General features: G+C 50.0%; 2 protein-coding genes across 4 annotated transcripts in view; one reads left to right on the forward strand and one right to left on the reverse strand.

Moving 5' to 3' along the window:
* Pml (PML nuclear body scaffold) overlaps positions 1 to 3,964 on the reverse strand; it is a 31,098-nt gene extending 27,134 nt beyond the window's left edge. For all 3 annotated transcript variants that reach the window (XM_050151896.1, XM_050151897.1, XM_050151898.1), the window contains exons 1-2: positions 3,734 to 3,964; positions 1,513 to 1,976 (exon numbers count right to left, since the gene is read on the reverse strand). In XM_050151896.1, coding sequence (XP_050007853.1) covers positions 1,513 to 1,976; positions 3,734 to 3,862 — 593 coding nt within the window. In that variant the 5' untranslated portion in view covers positions 3,863 to 3,964. The remainder of the gene's footprint in view (positions 1 to 1,512; positions 1,977 to 3,733) is intronic.
* A 3,243-nt stretch (positions 3,965 to 7,207) lies between these two features.
* On the forward strand, positions 7,208 to 19,287 carry Stoml1 (stomatin like 1). The gene is made up of 7 exons (XM_050152098.1): positions 7,208 to 7,406; positions 8,730 to 8,836; positions 10,452 to 10,601; positions 10,838 to 11,041; positions 14,025 to 14,220; positions 14,746 to 14,964; positions 15,440 to 19,287. The coding sequence occupies exons 1-7, from the start codon at positions 7,274 to 7,276 to the stop codon at positions 15,631 to 15,633; spliced, it is 1,203 nt and encodes a 400-aa protein (XP_050008055.1). The 5' UTR covers positions 7,208 to 7,273; the 3' UTR covers positions 15,634 to 19,287.
* Positions 19,288 to 20,438: the final 1,151 nt, after the last annotated feature.

The following is a 20,438-nucleotide window of genomic DNA, read 5'->3' on the forward strand; positions in this document are numbered from 1 at the left end:
CAGGAAAATGAGCGCTTTTCTGGGGAACTGGGGGAAATCAATCATCCCTCTATTATGAAGGATTGCATTATCATCCTCAAAGAAATGAAAGATTACAAATTAAAGAGATTAGTATAAAACAGACAAAAAAACCTAACGCAGAAACCATACACACGTCATACTAAGCTGATTATACTTACAGTTACAGAGAATAGCCTAATTAAAATAATTCAAAATATATCCTAGCTAGTAATGAAATTAATAGTATGTCAAGATCTAAGTTGAGTTATTCCTCCTAAGAACCAAGATTCAGCTCAAAAGAAAAGATGTTCATTTAATTTCTCATATCGAAAGATTATAGAACATATAGAGATTATAGGCATGAGCTCTTCCTTGGTCGGCATCAAAACCATACGCCATCAAAAGAGAGGGACTGAAGATTGATTGCCTAAAACTAAAGAGGTATTCTTAAATACAATACCACCTACTAAGTAAAACAATACCACAACAGATTCTTACAGAGCGACAAACTCCTCAATGTCAAAGCAAACAGGACTCCAGACTGGCAATTCACAAAGGAAGAAATACCAGGGCCAATAGACAGACAGAAAAGCCTTTGGATCTTAACACTCGCAGTGAAACGCAAATTAAGTTTAAGTTCCGGGGGTAGTCTGAGGAACCCAGCAGGGGGCAGCACTCCTCTGAGGCTGGGCAGGAAGCGAGCTCCTGCAGTACCTAGTCTGTAGGTTAAGGGGTGTCCCAAAGGAGGAAATGCTTTCTGTTGCCTATTGATTTTCCAAGAACTACTAGCCCTATTAGGCAGAACCGTATGCAAGCAATCTACTTCTGAGTATCAAAAGTTCACTTATCATATACTAACTTAATGGCTAAAAATGCAGAAACAAGCCCTTATAAAGTTACCCTACCTGCATGTACATTCACAAAGAAACTTACAAGCATTCAAAATCAGTAATGGCAGCTGCTCAGTGGAGGAGGGGAAGTGTTGAAAACTAAGCAGATGGGAATGGACTAGAGATGGCACTTCTATTTAGTACACATTTTGTTTGTGAGTCATATAAATATATTCTCTATATAAACATAAAATTCAAATATGCTGTTTAACGAAAAATAATTGTAAGTGAATTTCTCTTTTTCTTTGTTCTTTCCATTTAGACATTTTCAGACAGCGCTCCCCAGTGATACAGTCTCAACTTTCCAGACACCATTTACCTGCCCCTCATCTTAACATCCAGCCTTACTGAGATTCTCCGGGACCCCTAAAGAAGAGTCCGCTCTTAAGACATTTAAAATTCTGTGGCATGTACTAAAACGTACTGTTTTTACACCTCACTTGCAACGGCACTCTGAAAACTTTTGTCCTAAAAACATACTAGGTGAGGGCGAAAGGATGACTCTGCAGCACTATATATTTCAGGGGGACATTAGGAGCGATTTCTACAAGCCAGCGGACCCCATTTTGAGTGACAAGGCTCCCTGAAACTCCCACCCTTGGCTCCAAGATGCTCCACTCACTTGGCCTGCTCAGTGGGGCGATGTTTTTTGGTACTGGAGCAAAAGATGTTGGACTTGCGTGTACCATCGAGGAATTCGCGAACTGAGCTGTCGCGGAGCTCGGCCAGGGGCCGGGCCTCGTGCTTGAGGTACCACTGGTGCGCCTCGAAGCACTTGTTGCACATGAGCTGCTCACACTCGAAACACCAGAAGTCAGCCGACTCTTTGCAGCGGGTGCACGTAGCCTGCACATCCACGATCTGCCGGAACACCGCCAGGCGCCGCTGCAGGCTCTCGAAGAACGTGTTATCCAGGGCTTCCACAGAAGCGTCGGCTCCCGGCCCCTGGCAGATAGGGCACTGAAAACCCCGCGCCTCCAGGCAGCCGGAGCACAGCGTGTGCAGGCAAGGAAGCAGCTTGGGGCACTTGGCTTGGGCCTGGCAGCCCAGGCAGCGCAGAAACTGGAATTCCTCCTTCAAGGTTTGCTGGTGAACCAAAGAGAGAAATGAGGCCTACAGAAAGCCCAGAATTCCCCCACTGCCAGCCCATCCCATCCCTTGAGCTGGAAGCTGGAATTGGTAGGACCTCGCATTCCATCCTAGGGAGTCATTGGATCATGCTCTGGCTTATCGGCACCCCAGTTCTTCATTTACTCAGGCCTTGGAGCTCTCACTGCACAATTTACCGGGCACCTATCTACATATCACCAACCTCACTAATAGGCCCAGAGAGAAGTCTGGATACACTTTTGCATTCAAAGAACTCAAGTTTGGAAATCAGATAATACACTAACGTACCAACCTCACACAACTGCCGGGGGGGGGGGGGTCGCCAATAGTTAGACATAGAACTACTATATGATCAGAACTTCTTTCATATACACCCAGAAGAACTGGGGGACAATCCCAAGCAGATATTTATATACTAATGTGTCCAGCAGCACTATCACAAGAGTCACAGCGACCCAAGTGCCGATTAGCACATGAATTCATGAGCAAAACGTGTCTGCACATATAATGGAATATTATTCAACCTTTAAAAGGAATGAAATTCTGATTACATGCAACAACATGGATGAACATTATGGTAAGTGAAATATGCCATGAGGTGAGAAATATCGTGCAATTCCATGTATATGAAATATTAGACTAGTTAAGTTCATAGAAACAGGAATTATAGCTATTGTTTAAAGGGCACAAAGTGCTCAGTACAGTGCCTGGCACATGAGAAATACCCATAAATGTTAACTAGTATCGTTAGTCCTTAGCTATAGAATGCTAATAATTAAAACGATCTAGCAATATGGCCTTATTTAAGCTTTTGTGAAGGGGAAAGGGAAAAGAACAAAGAGATAGAGGTTTTTCTTTTGGAGATAAGTATGATAAGTTGAGGTAAAACTTCAGGGAGAACCAAGAACTAGGCTTCCTTAGGAGAAGCCACATGAGCAGGGCATGGTTGCACACACCTTTGCTCCCTGTACTCTCAAGGTAAAGACAGGTGATCTCTGAGTTTGAGTCCAGCCTGGTTTACACGGTGAGCTCCAGCCCTGCCAAGACTATATAGTGAGGCCCTGCCTGAGGAAAAGAAAAACGAAATATCCCTAAACTTCATATGCATAAAATAAAATAAACCTATAAAAATCAAAAAAGAGAGAAGCCAAATGAATTGCCTTGGTATTAGTCAAGACAGCACTTTGGTCGGGGCCAAGTTTTGTCTATTTCTGTTGTATTGTTTTGAAACAGGGTCTTGCTGTGTCGCCCTTAGCAGTCTTGAACTCTCTTTGTAGACCAGGCTGGCCTGCAACTTATCACCTCCCTCCAGCACCTATATCTCAAGTACTGTTGCTCCTGGCATATACTACCACAGCTGGGGGGAGGGGGTGTAAATGATTTTGTCATGTTTGGGGCATGCCTTTAGCTCCAGGCTATGGCAAAGGAGGCTCCTGCCCTGGCCATCTCCCTGGACGATTTTCATCTGAGGTAGGAGCTAAAAGACAAGGCTCCTGGGGGGTAGGAGTGGCCCATCTCATTACAATCCAGCTATACCCATGGCTCTCCTAATTCATCCGGGTTCCTCTTTTTAGTCTATGCTATCCGTCCTACCACTGCCCGGACAAGAGGGTCAGGATCTTGGTGTCTCTCTAGGAACTAAGTTACCTTCTCTATAAAAACCTTCATTCTCAATTCCACCATTAAAGTAAACAAACAAAATCCTAACAATCCTTCATCTAACCCAGTAGTACCTCCGCCGGGCTTTGGTTGTGTTCATGGTCTTCAGAGGGGTCCTCCGGAGGAGGCATGGTGGGCGTGGGGGCCAGGGTGGGGTCCTGTTGGAGGCAGGGAGATCCAGAGGACGCGGGCGCCTTCTGCATGGAAACCGGTGCAGTTTCGATTTCTGGAATGGGTTTGTGAGGGCGGGAGAGGAGTCCCAAACTTGAGGCAAAAAACTGAGCAGCCTGAACTGTCCAGCGGGGAGGTACCCGCTGAGGGCCCGCCTCCCGAGAGGAAGTGAGACAAGGCTGGGGCGGGTCTAGGGGCGGAGGGACTGGTTTTTTGAAATCCCTTCGGGAGTTAGAAGAGAAAAAGTAGGGAGCTATGGAGCCGCCTCTGGTAGAACCAGAAAGGTTAACCAAATACGCAAACAAACAAGCCCAGCGTGGTGGCATGGCTCTGTAGCAGAAAGATCGCGAGTTTGACTGCTCAACGGCAACGGCGGTAGAGCCTGCCACACGCGTTATGCACGCTAGGAGAGGTGCAGAGCCTGGCTGGCTATATAGAAGCACTCCCCTGTTCCAGATCTGTCTGTGAGCTATTCAGCTCACCTCACAGCTCTGTGCCTCCCTAGTTAAGAACCCCTCTTTGAGAGACTCTTTCTTTATTAAGAAATAAACCCCTCTTTGAGAGAACCACCAAGTCACCCCAAATGGAGACTTCGACCCAGTATTGGGATGAGTCTGCCTGGAAAGGCATCCCTCAGCTGAGAATAGAACACGCAGCAGAAACTACGGGGATTCAGGGTTGCAGAGACACTTTTAAGAGAGAAGAGAATCTGGAAAGGAAGACCATTTTCAGATCTGAGCTGGAACTCCTGAAGCGATCCCCGAGAGGAGGAGATTACTCATAAGGCGGAAGACTGACCAGTTCTATATATGATCTGAGTGTTGGTGAAGGTTTTGGGACATGGTGTCAGCTGTGTCTCTCTGGTAACCTTGAGACAGGAGGCTTATGAGTAGTGGCTGTGTGATGCAGAGGAGGACCTGAGTCAGGTGGGAGGACACTGGAGAAGGCAGAACAGGATGAAGCCTTGAGAGACAGCGGGTTTGGTGACCGGTGGAGAGCAGAGGGGACGGGGACGGGGGGGGGGGGGGGGGGGGGGGGGGGGGGGGGGGGGGGGGGGGGGGGGGGGGGGGGGGGGGGGGGGGGGGGGGAGAGGAAGGACGGGACTGGCCAGAAGCAGGGGAGAGAGCGAGGAGACAGAAAGCTAGCTCTGAGGGAAAAGGAGTCCAGAACCCAGTGGGCGAGGGAAAGGCACACCTGTAGGTAGCCTCACTGGCTGGTGCCTTTGGCTTCCAACTTCAATCTATTCCCACCCATTTTTCTGGCCTTGTGTATATTCATCCTATGTTGTGTTCCTATATGAAAGAAATCGAAAGGGATGATGACAGGTCCCTGCTTTTGTAAACTTAAGAGTTGAGATGAGTGAGGGGCTAAAGGGACACAACATCCTAGAAACTATGAGAAGCCTTGAAAATGGCCTCTACCTCCAGGCTGACCTGTACTTCTTGGCCTTTAAAATTAGGCCACCAAACCAAGAACAGTCAAGTGTAATGGACAGTTGTTTCTGTCATATATTGTTAAAAATATTTTATACAAATATTTGTGTTTTCTTTCCTCAATTTCTTTATCATGTGATTATATTAACATCAATTAAGAGAATATCAATGATTATATTTAAGTTCTAAATACTAAAAGAATTCCCTCAGGGACATTGTCACCTAAATTTATAATGCATTTGCAGTTGTATGAGAAATAGTTATGTTAGGTGTAATTATTACATTGTTAAATATATAATGTGTTTGTGACTGTACATGGGATAGATTTATTATGTTTAGGTATTATTATGACTTGTTATTGTTTTCATAAGGAGACATGATTGCATCTCAAGTTGACAAGGGGTGGAATTGTGATGGCTATTCTTGGTCATCAACTTGACTACATCTGGAATTAACTAAAACCCCACTCCTGGTACCAACTTGTCTTTTTATTGTTGTGATGAAACAGCATAACCAAAAAGCAACTTGGAGAGGAAAGGGGTTTAATCTGCTTACATTGTCACAGTGTAGTCCATCAATGAAGGAAGCCAGGACAGAGACTCAAACAGGGCGAGATCCTAGAGGCAGAACCTGATGCAGAGCCCATGGAGGGGTTTTGTTTACTGGCTTGCTCCCCATGGCTTGTTCAGCCTACTTTCTTATAGAACTTACAATGGGATGGGGCTTTCTACATCAATCATTAATTAAGGAAATGTCTACAGCCTACAGCCCAGTCTCATGGAGTTCCTTCCTGTTAAGTGACTCTAGCCTGTGTCAAGTTGACATTAAATGAGCCAGCACAGCAGTCGTAGGCAGAGGGACTTAGAAATGGGCTCTGGCGGGATCTCGGGAGGCAAGATTGGGAAAGCTTCATTTTTGCTGGTTTTATAAAATGGCTTCCTGACAGCCTCCCCAATATCCTATTGGAGTACATTTGCTCCCTTCATTTGGGAGTTCTAAAGCCATGGAAAGACAAATTCATTCAAATACCTGAATCAAGGTGTCTAATGCGATGCTGTGATAACTCTGCCATCTTTACCTCTGTGCTACATCCACCTCCACCACCACCATCACCTCCACCACCACCACCATCATCTCCACCACCACCACAACCACCACCACCAGCACCACCACCACCTCCACCACCATCACATCACATCCTCCACCACCATCCTCTTCACCACCATCATCTCCACCACCAGCACCAGCGCTACACCACCACCATCACCTCCACCACTACCACCACCACCACCACCACTACCACCACCATACCACCAGCACCACCACCACCACCAGCAGCAGCAACAGCAGAACCACCATCACCACTAGCACCACACACTGCCATGCTTCCTGAGGTGTCTGAACGTGGAATTTCTATTTCATACCAAAGTTCAGGCCTTCTGGCTTCACCTTGTCCACAGTGACTCAGATCTGCCATCACTAAACAAATAAGTACAGCGCTCAGTATGACAGGCTCTGTCTTTTGGGCTGTGGGGAAACAAAACAAGATCAATTTGCCAATTATGCCCAGGAAAAAGCCCAAATCGGAGTAAAAACACATTTGTCAGTGTGTTGAGTTCGAAGGAGGATTGTGAGGCAGATGACATTTCCTTGATTCTGGAGAAAAGGCTCCTGTAAAGCTTTTTTAAGCCAAACTTCCTCTCCTCCTTTCTTAAGGCCAGGTAAAAGATCAGAAAAGAGGTGGCTGGGACCCTTCAAGAAGCTCTAGTTTAGCACCAAGGCCTTGTCCCCAAACAGCGACCGCAGTTCAGTCCTCCCAGCACAGGGGGCGCTGTGGTACGGCGGGTGTGGACCCGGTCAGCTTCCTGATGCTGCGCAACCACTGTCCTTGGCGACACAAGTGAAGCCGGAAGCGGTGGAGGCGAGGCGAGGCGAGGCGGGGCGGGGCTGACGCGGCTGGGCAGGGCCAGCGCCCGGTGGAGGCACTGGGCGTGTACCCGGTCAGAAGTCATGTTCGGCAGGTCCGGCTACCGGGCGCTGCCCTTAGGGGATTTTGATCGTTTCCAGCAGTCAAGTTTCGGCTTTCTGGGTTCGCAGAAGGGGTGCTTGTCCCCAGAGCCGGCAGGCGTGGGGCCGGGGGCCGGTGAGTGGCTGGCTGCCCAGCAGCACTGCGGACCGCAGAGGGACTGGCCGGTACCCCCAGACCTGTCCTCCCTGCCCATAGGAGGAGGGAGCATGAAGGGAATAGGATGTGGAGAGGGTGTCAGACCAGGCGTTGGCATGCTGCTGCTTTGTCCCCTCTAGGGCCACCAGCTGCAGCTTCGGAACCAGCGTAGCCCCATCTTCCCGAATCTCAGCTTTTCACGTTCATATTTTCAGGGTAGCCCATCATGCATAGAAAGAAAACAGAACTCTAGGCAGAGGAGGCCACAAGCAGCCTAAAAACACCTGCAGAGAAATGGAAAAAGAATCACCCAAGGGTAGCAGCGCAGGGACCAGATGTCTCCTGTGTACTGGTGAAGATGCACAGAACAAAAAGGCAGGCCTGCAAGCGTTGCCTCTTTCTTGCTCCAGAGCCTTCTGTGGCTTCTTTGGCCTGACCTTGAGAATTTGGGCCCTCTGTGGTTCTCCTGTATTGATAACACATTGAATGATTTGCCATTGATGAATGAAATTCCAGTATTCTGCCTCCTGCTCTTAGGACTGCTGCTGACCAAAGAGTCGATTCCTGAAGAGGCCAGAGTTCAGAATTTAGAAAGCGCTGCAGGCAGGGGCTCCTGAAGGATAGAACAGTCTCTTTTCACCTTGTCTAGGGCTGGGAGGAGAGCAGACAGCAAGCTCGCCCTAGATTCTGTGGCTGTCTGCTCACCACCTATTCTCGGTTCTTGGTTCTCCAGTGGTTAGAATCTTTGTCCTTAGCCCCATCTGCCCAGCTCTTCCCTCCAAACAGCTTGAATTGAAATATACATTAATCTTTCTGGGTATTAAAGTGGAAGTGAGACACTTCATTCTCACTGTGACTCTTGTTGATGAACAATGACTGTTTCATCCTTTTTAGCTGAGGTCTTTTCCCCATAAGGACCTCACAAAAGCATGCTTCTGGTAGAAGAGGCATGCGTTAGCACCCGCAGTGTTAGTTCCACCAGCATAAGTGCTCTCTTCCATGTTTGGGTGGGCAATACACATTAGACAAGGGGTGGCTGATCCCTGCTCTGTCCAGCAAAAATCACACAGATTGTGTTTGCAGATTCACTGGCTCTTACCTAGGAGAGTAAAGTCTTATGTGGGTGTTGCACTTGAGATCAGTTAGTTATGATGTGTGGTCCCTAACTAGCTTCGGGAAGCCTCTGAAGCAGAAGGCAGGCAAAACATACACATGACCCCAGACTCTGGGGACACTGTACTTGAAGTGGCCCTGTCAGGCCCAGCTGGTACTCTATGGTTGCTTCTGCTCTTTTGTCCCCAGATGCACCTGAGAGCTGGCCCTCCTGTCTCTGCCATGGCCTCATCAGTTTCCTGGGGTTCTTGCTGCTGCTACTCACCTTCCCCATTTCTGGCTGGTTTGCTCTGAAGGTAAGGCTGACTGAATGCTGTTGGGGAATTGGGAGACACAGTGAAAGCTTTGGGTTTTGTTGACTGGGTTCCCCATATTTGGCCCCTTGCCTCTAAATGTTATCACACCTCTATGAAACAAGCAAGGCTGGGTTTTTCAATTTCTGAAGGCTGATGATGTCAAGTTCTCAACTTGACATGTCTATGAAGAGGAAACCTCGATGGAGGGATTATTACCTCCATCAAATGGGTCAGTGGCCTTGTCTTTGGGGGCATTTTGATTGCTGAGTAGTGTAGGAGGGCCCAGTCCCATGTGACACCATCCCTAGATAGTTGGGCCTGAGCTAGTTGAGCAAGCAGGGGAGGCGGGGAAAGCCAGTAACCGTCATTCTGTTATTCCCCAAGGTCTCAGCTTCAGTTCTGCCTCCAGTTTCCTGCTTTAGCTTCCCTCAGTGACGGTCTGTAGCCTGTATGTCAAATAAACTCTTCTCCCCACGTTTCTTTGATCATAGTGTTTATGACAACTACAGGAGAAACCAGGACAGTTCCCATCCTTCAGATGAATAAACTGAGGGCCAGACTTAACCAGAATCACCTTGGGAGCCAGTAAGGAGGAGAAAATGAGTTTTCTGAGGCCTGGAATCTAGACGCATGACTTTGCCAAGCCATCCTCCCTTTCGCTCAGGTCCATTTGAAAGAAAAGCTCACAGCTTGCCCCGGGAGCTCAGGCCTCATTTTACAGAAGTGGTGGTATTTATAGGAAAGGATGGGAGGTACTGCTGTAAGTTCCACCCCTGGCAGCTCCTGGTGAAGCCCAGGCAGGCCTTTCTCGTGGCATGGCCTTGGCAGTGATGTCTCTAGAAAGCCTCTGAGGTTGTGTGGTCTAGAAGGGAGCACTGAGTTGAACCCAGATCCTACTTCTACAGTGTCGCGGAAACAAATGCCCTATGACCATGGATGCAGGGCTCTCTTGCCTTTAGTTCTCAATTTAGATTTAACTATTTCTTGAGGGTCTCCAGGGATCTGAAGGTGGTGAAGCTGTTTGCTCGGGGCATTTGTTAGAGCAGCCAAGTCTTTTCCCCAATGACTCCAAGAGCAAACAGTTCCCAGAATGAGTCATGATTAGCTTCAGGCCACAGAGGTAAAGCTTCTCTGGGTCAAGTCAGTACTTGTGGTGATTAAGACATGGCCCGTTACTGAGAACAGCGTTTAGACCATGGCCCTTTCCTTCGAGGGACTGTGTGATCACCGAGCATGTCTGCGAGCCTCGACTCTCTCGACTAAGCACAGCTAAGTGTCGTGGTCTTTTTGTCGCTGTGATAGCATAGCCATTGGAGACAGTTGAGAGGAGGGCTCACTTTGGCCCTCAGCTTCGGGAGTGTCCGCCTTTGCTGTCTTGACCCAGTGTGTTCGAGCAGAGCATTACCGTGTACCACAGGAAGTCCTTCACCTCATGACAGAGAAAAAAGAAAATAGGAAGTGGTCCAGGTTTGCTTCTGGCCTTCACACATACCCTACACACCAAGGATATTAGACTGGCAGGGTGAAGTGAGGAGGGCAGAGGGGGGTCTGGCAATTGACATTGGCCAGCCTAGGCGAACCACTTCCAAACCCTTTCTTTTGTCATCATGAGCAGATCGTACCCACCTATGAGAGGATGATCGTGTTTCGACTGGGCCGGATCCGAACCCCCCAGGGCCCTGGCATGGTTCTTCTCCTGCCCTTCATTGACTCCTTCCAGAGGGTGGATCTGAGGACCCGAGCATTCAATGTTCCTCCTTGCAAGGTGAGGGGCTTCTCAGCTGCCCTGCACAGAGTGAATGTGGTCATGCATGGTGAATTTGGGGTATACCTGGGCTTTGAGCCACACCTGACTCCACTTTCTCGAAGATACCATTTAGTCTTTGAGGAGCTAGATGCCAGGCAAGTGGGTTAAGCTGGGTAGTCTCAGTGAGTTTGACACCCCCCCCCAGTAGCTCCTGGGCCTTTTAATGTTGTCTCTATCATGGTCTTCTGAAACAGTTGGCCTCTAAGGATGGGGCTGTGTTATCTGTGGGAGCTGATGTCCAGTTTCGCATCTGGGACCCAGTGCTCTCCGTGATGGCTGTGAAGGACCTAAACACAGCTACTCGAATGACCGCCCACAACGCCATGACCAAGGCCCTACTCAGGAGGCCGCTGCAGGAGATCCAGATGGAGAGGCTCAAGATCGGTGACCAACTCCTGGTAGGTGGCATCTCACGGGGTACGGCTCTGGGTCTGGCAGCGGGGCCTGGCCCTCTCTACCAGCTCACTTTGAATAAGGACAGAGTTACTCTGGGTCTTGGCTCACTATATGTCCCAACACTATTACCACCTGAAAAGAATTGGGTGAGGCCCCACGTGGAGGGGCAGAGGTGACCCGGGTCACACACTTGAGCACACGTGTCCTGAAAAGAAGTGCTCTAGTGGAAATCCTTGGCCCTGCCTCTGACTGCTGAGGCTTTCCCCTCCACTGCTTCTGTGACCACAGCCCTGCACCTTGGGCCCTCTGCAGTTTCTGATCTAGTGGGTGAGGGGAGCAGGGCTCTCTGGGTGCAGCCACGTGCTTGGGACTCCTGCACAAGCATTTTCATTTAGAGCTTATCCTCTTGTTTAGAACAGAAGAGAGACTCGGGGCTCCTGAGTCTTGTCTCCTGAACCCAACTCTACATGTATGAAAAATGATGTACACTTCTTTCCTGTCTATTACATGTGCAGTGGTCTGTCCCTTCCATACCCAACTTGTGCTTCCTCTCCTCCTGTGTGGCCTAGTGTTTGCCCAACATCACCATGACCCCCCACTGGGGCAGAATGAAATTCCTACCAAACAGCGGGCCCTCATGGCACAGTGGTTGTTTGGTTGTTTTGTGGCAATACCAGTTGAGGATGGAACCCAGGGCTGTGGGCATGCTAGACAAACATTCTAACACCGAGCCCTGGCCCCAGGCACATCATTTTATGGCTTACAGAGTACTTGTACCTGCCCAACAGCATCTCAGCTTCTCGTTTTCACTGAGAGGCCAGTATTTGCCGTTTTAATAGAGGAGGGGCATTAAGGCCCAGAAATTATTCCAGCTGGTTCTGAGAACCATTCATGGTAAAGGGCACTTCTAGGCCAGAACTAGACCATCTGCTCCTACCCACAATGCAGTGTTCATTCTACATAACTCAGGTAGTCCACTGCTACCAGACTTTCTTCATGCAAGCACATCCTATTATAATTCATCTTTGGGAAGATAAAATTGATCTTAAAGTTGTACTGCTTTGACATGAGAGGGGCAATTTGGAAGAAGTTCGTGTCGGATGTGAGAGTCTCTTAGGGTCCATTGCCCAGAGCCTGTCTACATCTCCTGGTAGAGTCGAGCTCAAAGGAACTCTCAGGAGCTGCCTTGTGTCTCTTCAGTCCTGTTCAAACAAGTGTGCATTTTCCACTTCCCTTTCCCCTCTGCAGGGTTGCGAACTCCCCTCCCAACTCTTCCTTAATTGCTACTTCTTGGCCTCTTCCCCAGTTGCATTTTGGCCAACAGCTTCTTAACCCTCCACTACCCTCCTGCTGCCCCCACCCCTTGCTCTCTGCCCACCCTGCCTCTTTACTCTCAGGAGAGACTGCAGGCAGAACCTTCATACCCTCTGCATCTCTGCTTCACTGTGCTTCCCGCTTCCCTGCTGGAGGCTCTTCCCTATACTGGGCCCTGCCTGATTCCATCTCTCTCCCAAGGATCCCAGGGGTTCCTTCCTCAAGCTCTCATCCCTTCTTCACTTCCTTCCAGAAGGTTCTGTTCCTCTCCCTCCATCCTTAGTGCGAACTTTGCTCAAATTTAGGCGATAGTTCTGGCTGTCACCAGTGACCTCTCTCTGGTCTGACCAGTAGGTGTTTCTCAGCCCTTCCCCTATTGCACCTAGTAGCTACAGTCTCGTTTGGATCTTTCCACCAGACCCCCTCACAGCCCCCAGCCCTGAGTGATCTCCTGTCCTACAGAGTCCAGGATTCTTTTGTGGGCCTTCTCATTTCTTTCAGCCTCCGGGCAGAGTTCCAGGGCTCACAGCAGTATGCTCCAGTCTTATGTTTGTGCACCCTGCTCCCCTTTATCCTTTGGAAACTTACAAAACCATCCACAGACACCTTGAGCTAACAGTACGAGAATAGTTGTTATCCCTCCCCTTTGTCCCTTACGTGTCCTCTCTACGTGAATGCCATCATGACCCCAGGAGCCTGCCTTCCCCACCCCGGTGCCATCCATATCCATTGCACAGCCTGTTTCCCTCTCCTGGGCCTGCTGGGACCTGGCAGGGTTTGCAAGGCAGGTCTCCCTCTGTTTCTCTTACTACTGCCCCCCAGCCCTTCTCGTCCCCTCACCACACCCCTGCCCAGACCCCTAATCCCCTCACCACACCCTGCCCAGACCCCTAATCCCCTTACCGCACCCTGCCCAGACCTCTAATTCTCTCACCACACCCTGCCCAGACCCCTAATCACCTCACCACACCCTGCCCAGACCCCTAATCCACTAACCACACCCCTGCCCAGCCCTCCTAATCCCCTAACCACACCCATGCCCAGCCCTCCTAATCCCCTCACCACACCCCTGCCAAGCCCTCCTAATCTCTTCACCACACCCCTGTCCAGCCCTCCTAACCCCCTTCACCATACCCCCTGCCCCAACCCCTCACCTCACCACACCCCTGCCAAGCCCCCCTCATCTCTCACCTGCAGTATGAAACCACTCCTCCACTCCCAACCCTCAGCGCAGTGCCTACACAGCACCAAGAGTATCTTTTCCAAAAGGGAGTCTGTTTGGTTGGCCTCCTCCTGTCTATAAACTCCTCTCTGGGATTCCTTGTTACCTGTGAGCAAATCCAGCAGAGCAGGAAGAGGCTGCCTGGAACCCTGAGTTCTTATCAGTGCCCACTCCATACTTGAGAATCTAAGTGGAACTTTCTAGACTCTTCCATTTGGGGTTTGCTGAGAAGGTCTCCTCTGCTTCTACTTAGAGTTCACACCTCCCTCCCCAACTCAGCTCTTGTCTAACCATGCAGCTGGCTTTTCTTGCTGGATTCCCATCTGGGAGCTTCTCCAGTATGGATATGGGACCTCCATCCATGTCCATATGTGGCTATAGTGAGTTGTCCAGAGATGTTCAGGGAAGCCTTATCAAATGACTCCCATCTCTTCCCTCACTGCCCTCAGCTGGAGATCAATGATGTGACCAGAGCTTGGGGCCTGGAGGTAGACCGTGTAGAGCTGGCAGTGGAGGCTGTGCTGCAGCCACCCCAAGACAGCCCAGCTGTGCCCAACCTGGACAGCACCCTCCAGCAGCTGGCCTTCCACTTGCTGGGGGGAAGCATGAGCTCAGTGGTAGGAGGTGCTCCACCCCCAGGACCAGGTAAGGAGTCGAGTGCTCACCCGCTATCTTAACAGTAGTTTCTCTTCTAGTCCCTTTTGCTTAGTGATGAAGTGGGGACCTGGAGAAGAGCCCAAGTGTGCGAGTGTGTAGAGCCCAAGTGTGCGAGTGTGTAGAGCCCAAGTGTGCGAGTGTGTAGAGCCCAAGTGTGCGAGTGTGTAGAGCCCAAGTGTGCGAGTGTGTAGAGCCCAAGTGTGCGAGTGTGTAGAGCCCAAGTGTGCGAGTGTGTAGAGCCCAAGTGTGCGAGTGTGTAGAGCCCAAGTGTGCGAGTGTGTAGAGGCCCTAGTACCTCTGGGAAGTAGTCCTGCATGGAGCTGGAAGGAGGCGGTGCTGCAGGCCAGAGTCGCTTTGACGTGGCTGGGGATGTTGGCTGGGAACCTGGAAGCAGCTTAGGAGAGGATACAACTGTACAGAGCATGAGGGGCCGGAAGAAGCAGCTTCACAAAGGGGTAGGGTGATGCCGACCTTCGCAGTACACTGACCTGTTCTGTCTCCCTCCCGACCCAGGAGACACCTTGGAAATGATAAGTGAAGTGGAGCCGCCTGCCTCTCATGCCGGGGCTGGGGATGAGCCCAGCTCAAAGCAGCCCGTGGCTGAGGGGCTTCTCACTGCCCTGCAGCCCTTCCTGTCAGAGGCACTGGTTAGCCAGGTTGGGGCCTGCTATCAGTTCAACGTCATCTTGCCTAGCGGCACTCAGAGTATCTACTTCTTGGACCTCACTGCAGGTGTGGCCGTCCCCTCCATCCTTCCCTTCCCACTCAGATGCTTGTGCCCTCTCCCTTGGTCCTTTAAAGACCATCCGCCGCTCCTCCCACCTGATTGGAATGAACCCATAAAGACAGCTAGGGCTTTGGTTTCCCTGTGGTTGGCAGAACAGTTCAGTCGGGTAGCCAGGAGCCTCACACACAGCAGGCCTGCTGCATCCCAGGCTCTACACTGAGTGCCCTACTTGTCAAGATTATCATTCTCTTCATATATTTCCAAACAGAAGCAACAAGCAGTTACAGTCAGTAAAGTCTGAAGCCACTGTATTAGAGCCTGGCCTACTCCCACTGTATGTCTGGAGGGTAAGGCTGAGTCTAGGCCACACCCCCAGCTCTAGAACTTGAGCTAACCAGCCCTTGCTGTTCCCGGTGGGATGTGCTACCTCTCCTCCCCACACAGTATCCTCTTACTGATGCCAATGCTACCTCCCCACAGGACAAGGCAGAGTGGGACATGGAGCACCTGATGGCATCCCTGATGTGGTGGTGGAGATGGCTGAGGCGGACCTGCAGGCCTTGCTCTGCAGGGAACTGCGGCCCCTGGGGGCCTACATGAGTGGGCGGCTGAAGGTGAAGGGTGACCTAGCTGTGGTCATGAAGCTGGAGGCTGTCCTTAGGGCCTTGAAGTAGCAGTGTTGGTTGTCCACCCATGACCCAACCGTGAACCTGGTGCCAAGCCAGAGAAGCCTCTTGGGATAGGAGGCATTGGTCTGGGCTGCAGAAAACTGAAGCCTGAAGGTGTTTCCGGCCCAGCCAGGAGCCCAGAAGGCTGGGAGACAACTGTTGCTGGTCAGTGCTGAGTCAGCTGTCCTGTACTTGAACCTGTGTGGTTCTCTGGACAGGCCTGTGCTCCCTCGATTCCCAGCCAAGTGCCTAGTCCTGAGCTTGCTACGGAGTGAAGACAGAGCCCGGCCTGCCCTGCCCGCTGATAACTTGACTGGACAGACAAGAGGCACAGGAGCAGTCTGTATGTCAGCCATGGGGAGGACCAGAGCACATGGATCATGCCTCTGACATCCAGGGAGATCAGAGAGTAGGGAAAAGTGGGGAGGGCAGCCCCCCCAAGAAGGGGTTGCTGCAGTGGAGCCAGGCTGCCCCTCTTTTCTATTGACAAGCCAGAACAGGCTAGGAGGGGAGGGCATGGACAGAGGAGAGTTGTTTCTTCAGGGGGCCTGCTCCCGAGGACACCTGGTCTTGTCCACCAGCTCCATCGTGCATGCTTGAGGAGCTGGCTCGGGGCAGCATGTGGGAGAGCCCTGCTATTCTGTGCTTACTAGAGGCTTGAGAGCCTCTGACAAATAAATGTGGCATTTACAGCGTGCATTGGAGAAGCGCAGCAGGCTGTGGGGCGCGGTGGGGCAAGTAAGGTCTATAAGGCCCTATGCCCCGCCAAGAGCCAAGGCTAGAGACTGACACAGGCTCCCGGAGCATTTGAAGCTCTTCCTTCTGGGAAGAGCCCTGAACGTCAGGAGGAGGTGACTGTGGGTTGCTCTCTGTCTCTTTTTATAGCAAGGGAACAGATTTACCAGGGAAGTAGGGCATGAGTACCAAAACTAACTTACTGGAGTTAAGGTGAGGGGCTCTTAACATGTTCAGGTACGGAGCCGGAGCCACTGTGGGCAGACGGGGTTGCTTCCCTGGCTGATGAGGGAGATACAGCTTGTGGCCTGGCTGTTGGCTCTCCTGGCTTCTGCTCCACTGGTAGAGCCTCAGCTCACGACTAAGAAGCGAATGTAACCTTCTGGAGGGGACTGTAGAGAAAACCAAATCACACCTCAAGCCCACAGCCCTCAGATTGTCTGCTGCCAGTGCCAGCCCTTCCTCCTGGGCCCTTGGACTGGTACCAGGCCCTACAGTGCGTCCCTCTGTCTTTTCTGGTGCCAGATGCTGTCTTGTGTTGCTATAGGTTCTCCGCCTGGCCTGGGCACTCCCTCAGAGCTAGTGTGGGTCCCACAGACAGTAGGGACCATCTTGAGGCTTTCTCACTGAGGCTGTGTTCCAAAGCCCCTCTCTAGGCCCTGCTAGCTACCCAGTGCCCCTTAGAGTCTTCCCTCCTGCCGAGCTCCCTCAGCTATTGAGAAACCATTTTCTTTTTTTATCCCCAAGAAAGTAGCTAATGTCACTTTATGTTTTTTAAACGATTAGAATTTTTCTTTTAACAAAATATGTTAAGGTAAAACAAGATCATCATATCTAAGTTGGATAAGGCAAGCCAACAGAACAAAAAAAAAAAAAGAACTCCAAGAGAAGGCAAAAGAATCAGAGACCCACTTGTTCCCACACTCAGGAGTCCTGTGCAAGTCTTAGACTGAAAGCTGTAGTATAAACTGGGGCCCCGTGTGCCTCCTGCTTCAGCCTGAGTGCCTGGGAGCTTTGCTCAGCTGTTTTCGAGGGCCTTGTTCTCCTGGCGTCCTCTGTCTCCCCGACTCCTGCCCTTTCTGTAGGGTCCCCTTAGCTCTGAGGGGGATGATTTGGTGGAGACATCTCACTTAGAGCTGTGTGTTCCAAGGTCTGTCTCTGCACACTGTCCAGCTGCGGGTCTCTGTATTCCCATCTGCTGCAGGAGGAAGCCTCTCTGATGATGGCTGAGCAAGACACTGACATGTGAGTACAGCAGAGTGCCATTAGGAGTTATTTTATTGTTACTTTTTTTTTTTTTAGACCAGTAGTATTTGGTTTTACCATAGGTCTCTAAGTTATCTGGACTCTGGTTCCTGGCTACCCAAGCAGTGTTCCATCTCATGGAGTAGGCCTTAGGTCACATGAGACATCAGCTGTTAGACCCACACAGTTTGTGTCACCGTTGCCCTACATATGCGACGTTTGTAGATCAAGGTTTTGTAGTTGGGTTGGTACCTTTCTAGGTCATAGACCTCAGAACTTAGGGAGTTGTAGGCACTAGCTCAACCCTTCCTTGTTCAGTGAGTTGTGTTGCCTTTGTGGGGCCTTGCTGCCAGTTTATGGAGAGCAACCTATTGTCTTGGCAATAGCCTGGATTACTTGGGGATTTCCATGGGACCCTCTTTGTCAACAACTCAGTTGGATGAAACCCAGTCCTGGCACTGCAAGCTTTGTTTGGTGACACAAGATGGCCAATGGGAGTTCTATATCCCTCGTTATTTGGACTACCTTAGGGTCTCCTTCATATATTATAGGAAGTCCCCCGCAGTTTCCACACCACCCCTCAAATGCCCTTCAGTTCTAGCTGTCTTTTCCCTCCTTCCCTCTCTCAACCCCATCCCCCTCCCTTCTCACCTGGTCCTCCTGTTTTCTCCTCCCCCCACCTACTGCTTCAGTCCCTCCCCCCACCAGGGAGATCCATATATTCCCACCCCAAGTCCCGGTATGCCTTTTCTCTCTGGATTGTAGCTTGGTTATTATTTATTTAAACTAATGTCCAGATATAAGTGAGTACATACCATATTTATCTTTCTGGGTTTGGGTTACTTTACTCAGAATTATTTATTTTTTCTAGTTCCATCTGTTTGCCTGCAAATATCTTGATGTCATTTGAAAAAAACTGAGTAATACTCCATTGTATAAATGTACCACGCTTTCTTTATCGATTCCTCTGCCGAGGGACATCTAGGTTGTTTCCGATTCGTGGCTGTTATGACTAGAGCAGCAGTGAACGGGGAATCCTTCTTTTCTATTCCACTATACTCACTGGGCCATTAGCTACCTGTGAGCATTCACCTGCCAGTGCCCTGAAGGGCTGCTCACATGGGAACCCAGGCCTCCTTCCATGCTCCCTCATCCACAGAACCTTGGCAGCCAGCACTGCCTCCCAGGAAGGAGCAGTCAGTTCCAGGAAAGATGATCATGGCTTAAGGAGAACTGAAACTGAAACCCCTTTTGATTTTTTTTAAATGAACTTCTGATTAACATTCCTGTTCCAGGAAATGGAAATTTCTGTGGCTGTCTTTGTGTATCCTGAGTGTGTGGCCGGTACCCCAGAGATGTAGCCCACAGGCTCAAATGCCCCTGGGTCAGAAGACAGGGCAAACTGGGCAGTCCACAGGGGAGGGGATACAGAAACACCTAAAGGTTCTGACAGAACCTTCCCTGAGACTGCCACTGAGTAGACCACTAAATGAGGGAGAGACAGGACAAGAGGACACCCCTGTTAGAGCACAAAAGGAAGAGACAGGCTGACACCTCCAATCTGAGGAGGTGGAACTGACATATGAGGGCTCTGTGAGGGATTTTTGAGGAGCCAGAAAGAGTAGCTATTATGTGCCTACTGTATCCCCGTGCTGAGCTAGAAAGAGTAGCTATTATTATGTGCCTACTGTATCCCCGTGCTGAGCTAGAAAGAGTAGCTATTATTGTGTGCCTAATGTGGTATTTGGGTGTCATTTTAAAATCCCCCCCTCTCTGTGTGTGTGTGTGTGTGTGTGTGTTGTGACAAGACTGGGCTCATAGCCCCACCTGGCTTATAACTCAATATGCTTCCCAGCAGTTGAGGATCTTATCAGCAAGTAGGAGGCAGAGAGAGACGTGAGGCATGATGGCCTGCCCACAGTGGCACACCTTCTCCACCAAGGCCACACCTTCTAACCCTTCCCAAACAGTTCCACCCAATGGGGGCTAAGTAGTCAAATATATGAGCCTATGGTGGTTTTTTCATTCAAACCATCATGATAGCTGATATATCCACATGGTTCAAAACAAAACAAACAAAAAAAAGTGGGGGCTGGAGAGAAGGCCCAGAGCTTACGAGCCATGGCTACTCTTCCAGAGGACCCAGTACTCAGCACCTACATGGCCGCTCACAACTCTAACTCCAGGCTTGTGGATCTGACACTCTCTTATGGCATCAGGCACCAAGCATGCATACGGCACAGACACACTTGCAAGCAAAGCAAAAAGCCTCTACACTTAAAGTCATATAATAGTAAATTTGTTAAAGATTGAGGGGAAATGCTGTGAAGATTGTCTCTAATGTACTCCACCCCATTGAAGTGTCTCCCTCATCTTCCTCCACACGGCCTTGTCATGCTCCCAGAGGGTTGTTACATGATGGTGGTGATTGTTATTGTTGTAGGCCTTGCCCTGTAGCCTAAGCTGCCTCAAGTTTATAGGTTTATTCCTACTGCAGAGTACTACAGGTGTTCCCCACCATGCCCAAGTGTTACCCCCGCCCTGGAGTAGGAGGCTGCTAGTTCGTTCCCAACCACCTAGACCCGAATAATCACACAGAAACCATATTAATTACAACAATGTTTGGCCTATTAGCTCACACTTCTTATTAAGTAACTCTTGCATCTTAACCCATTTCTATTAATCTGTGTATCACCACGAGGCTGTGGCCTACTGGTCAGGTTCTGGCATCTGTCTCCTTTGTCAGCTTACATGGCATCTCCTTGACTCTGGCTACTCTTACCCTGCATCTCTGTTTGGATTTCCCTTCTGGCTTTACTCTGCTAAGCCAC

This window comes from Alexandromys fortis, unplaced genomic scaffold (genome assembly GCF_014885135.2).
Source record: "Alexandromys fortis isolate MF-2015 unplaced genomic scaffold, M_Fortis_MF-2015_v1.1 scaffold_70, whole genome shotgun sequence".
Taxonomy (NCBI): domain Eukaryota; kingdom Metazoa; phylum Chordata; class Mammalia; order Rodentia; family Cricetidae; genus Alexandromys; species Alexandromys fortis.

What these genes read in the sequence shown, in the direction of transcription:
- Stoml1 (XM_050152098.1), top strand. Translation starts at nt 7,274, where the DNA reads ATGTTCGGCAGGTCCGGCTACCGGGCGCTGCCCTTAGGGGATTTTGAT. An exon ending in CTGGCTGGTTTGCTCTGAAG is followed by an intron (nt 8,837 to 10,451) that starts GTAAGGCTGACT and finishes CATCATGAGCAG; the next exon opens with ATCGTACCCACCTATGAGAG. An exon ending in CTTCTTGGACCTCACTGCAG is followed by an intron (nt 14,965 to 15,439) that starts GTGTGGCCGTCC and finishes ACCTCCCCACAG; the next exon opens with GACAAGGCAGAGTGGGACAT.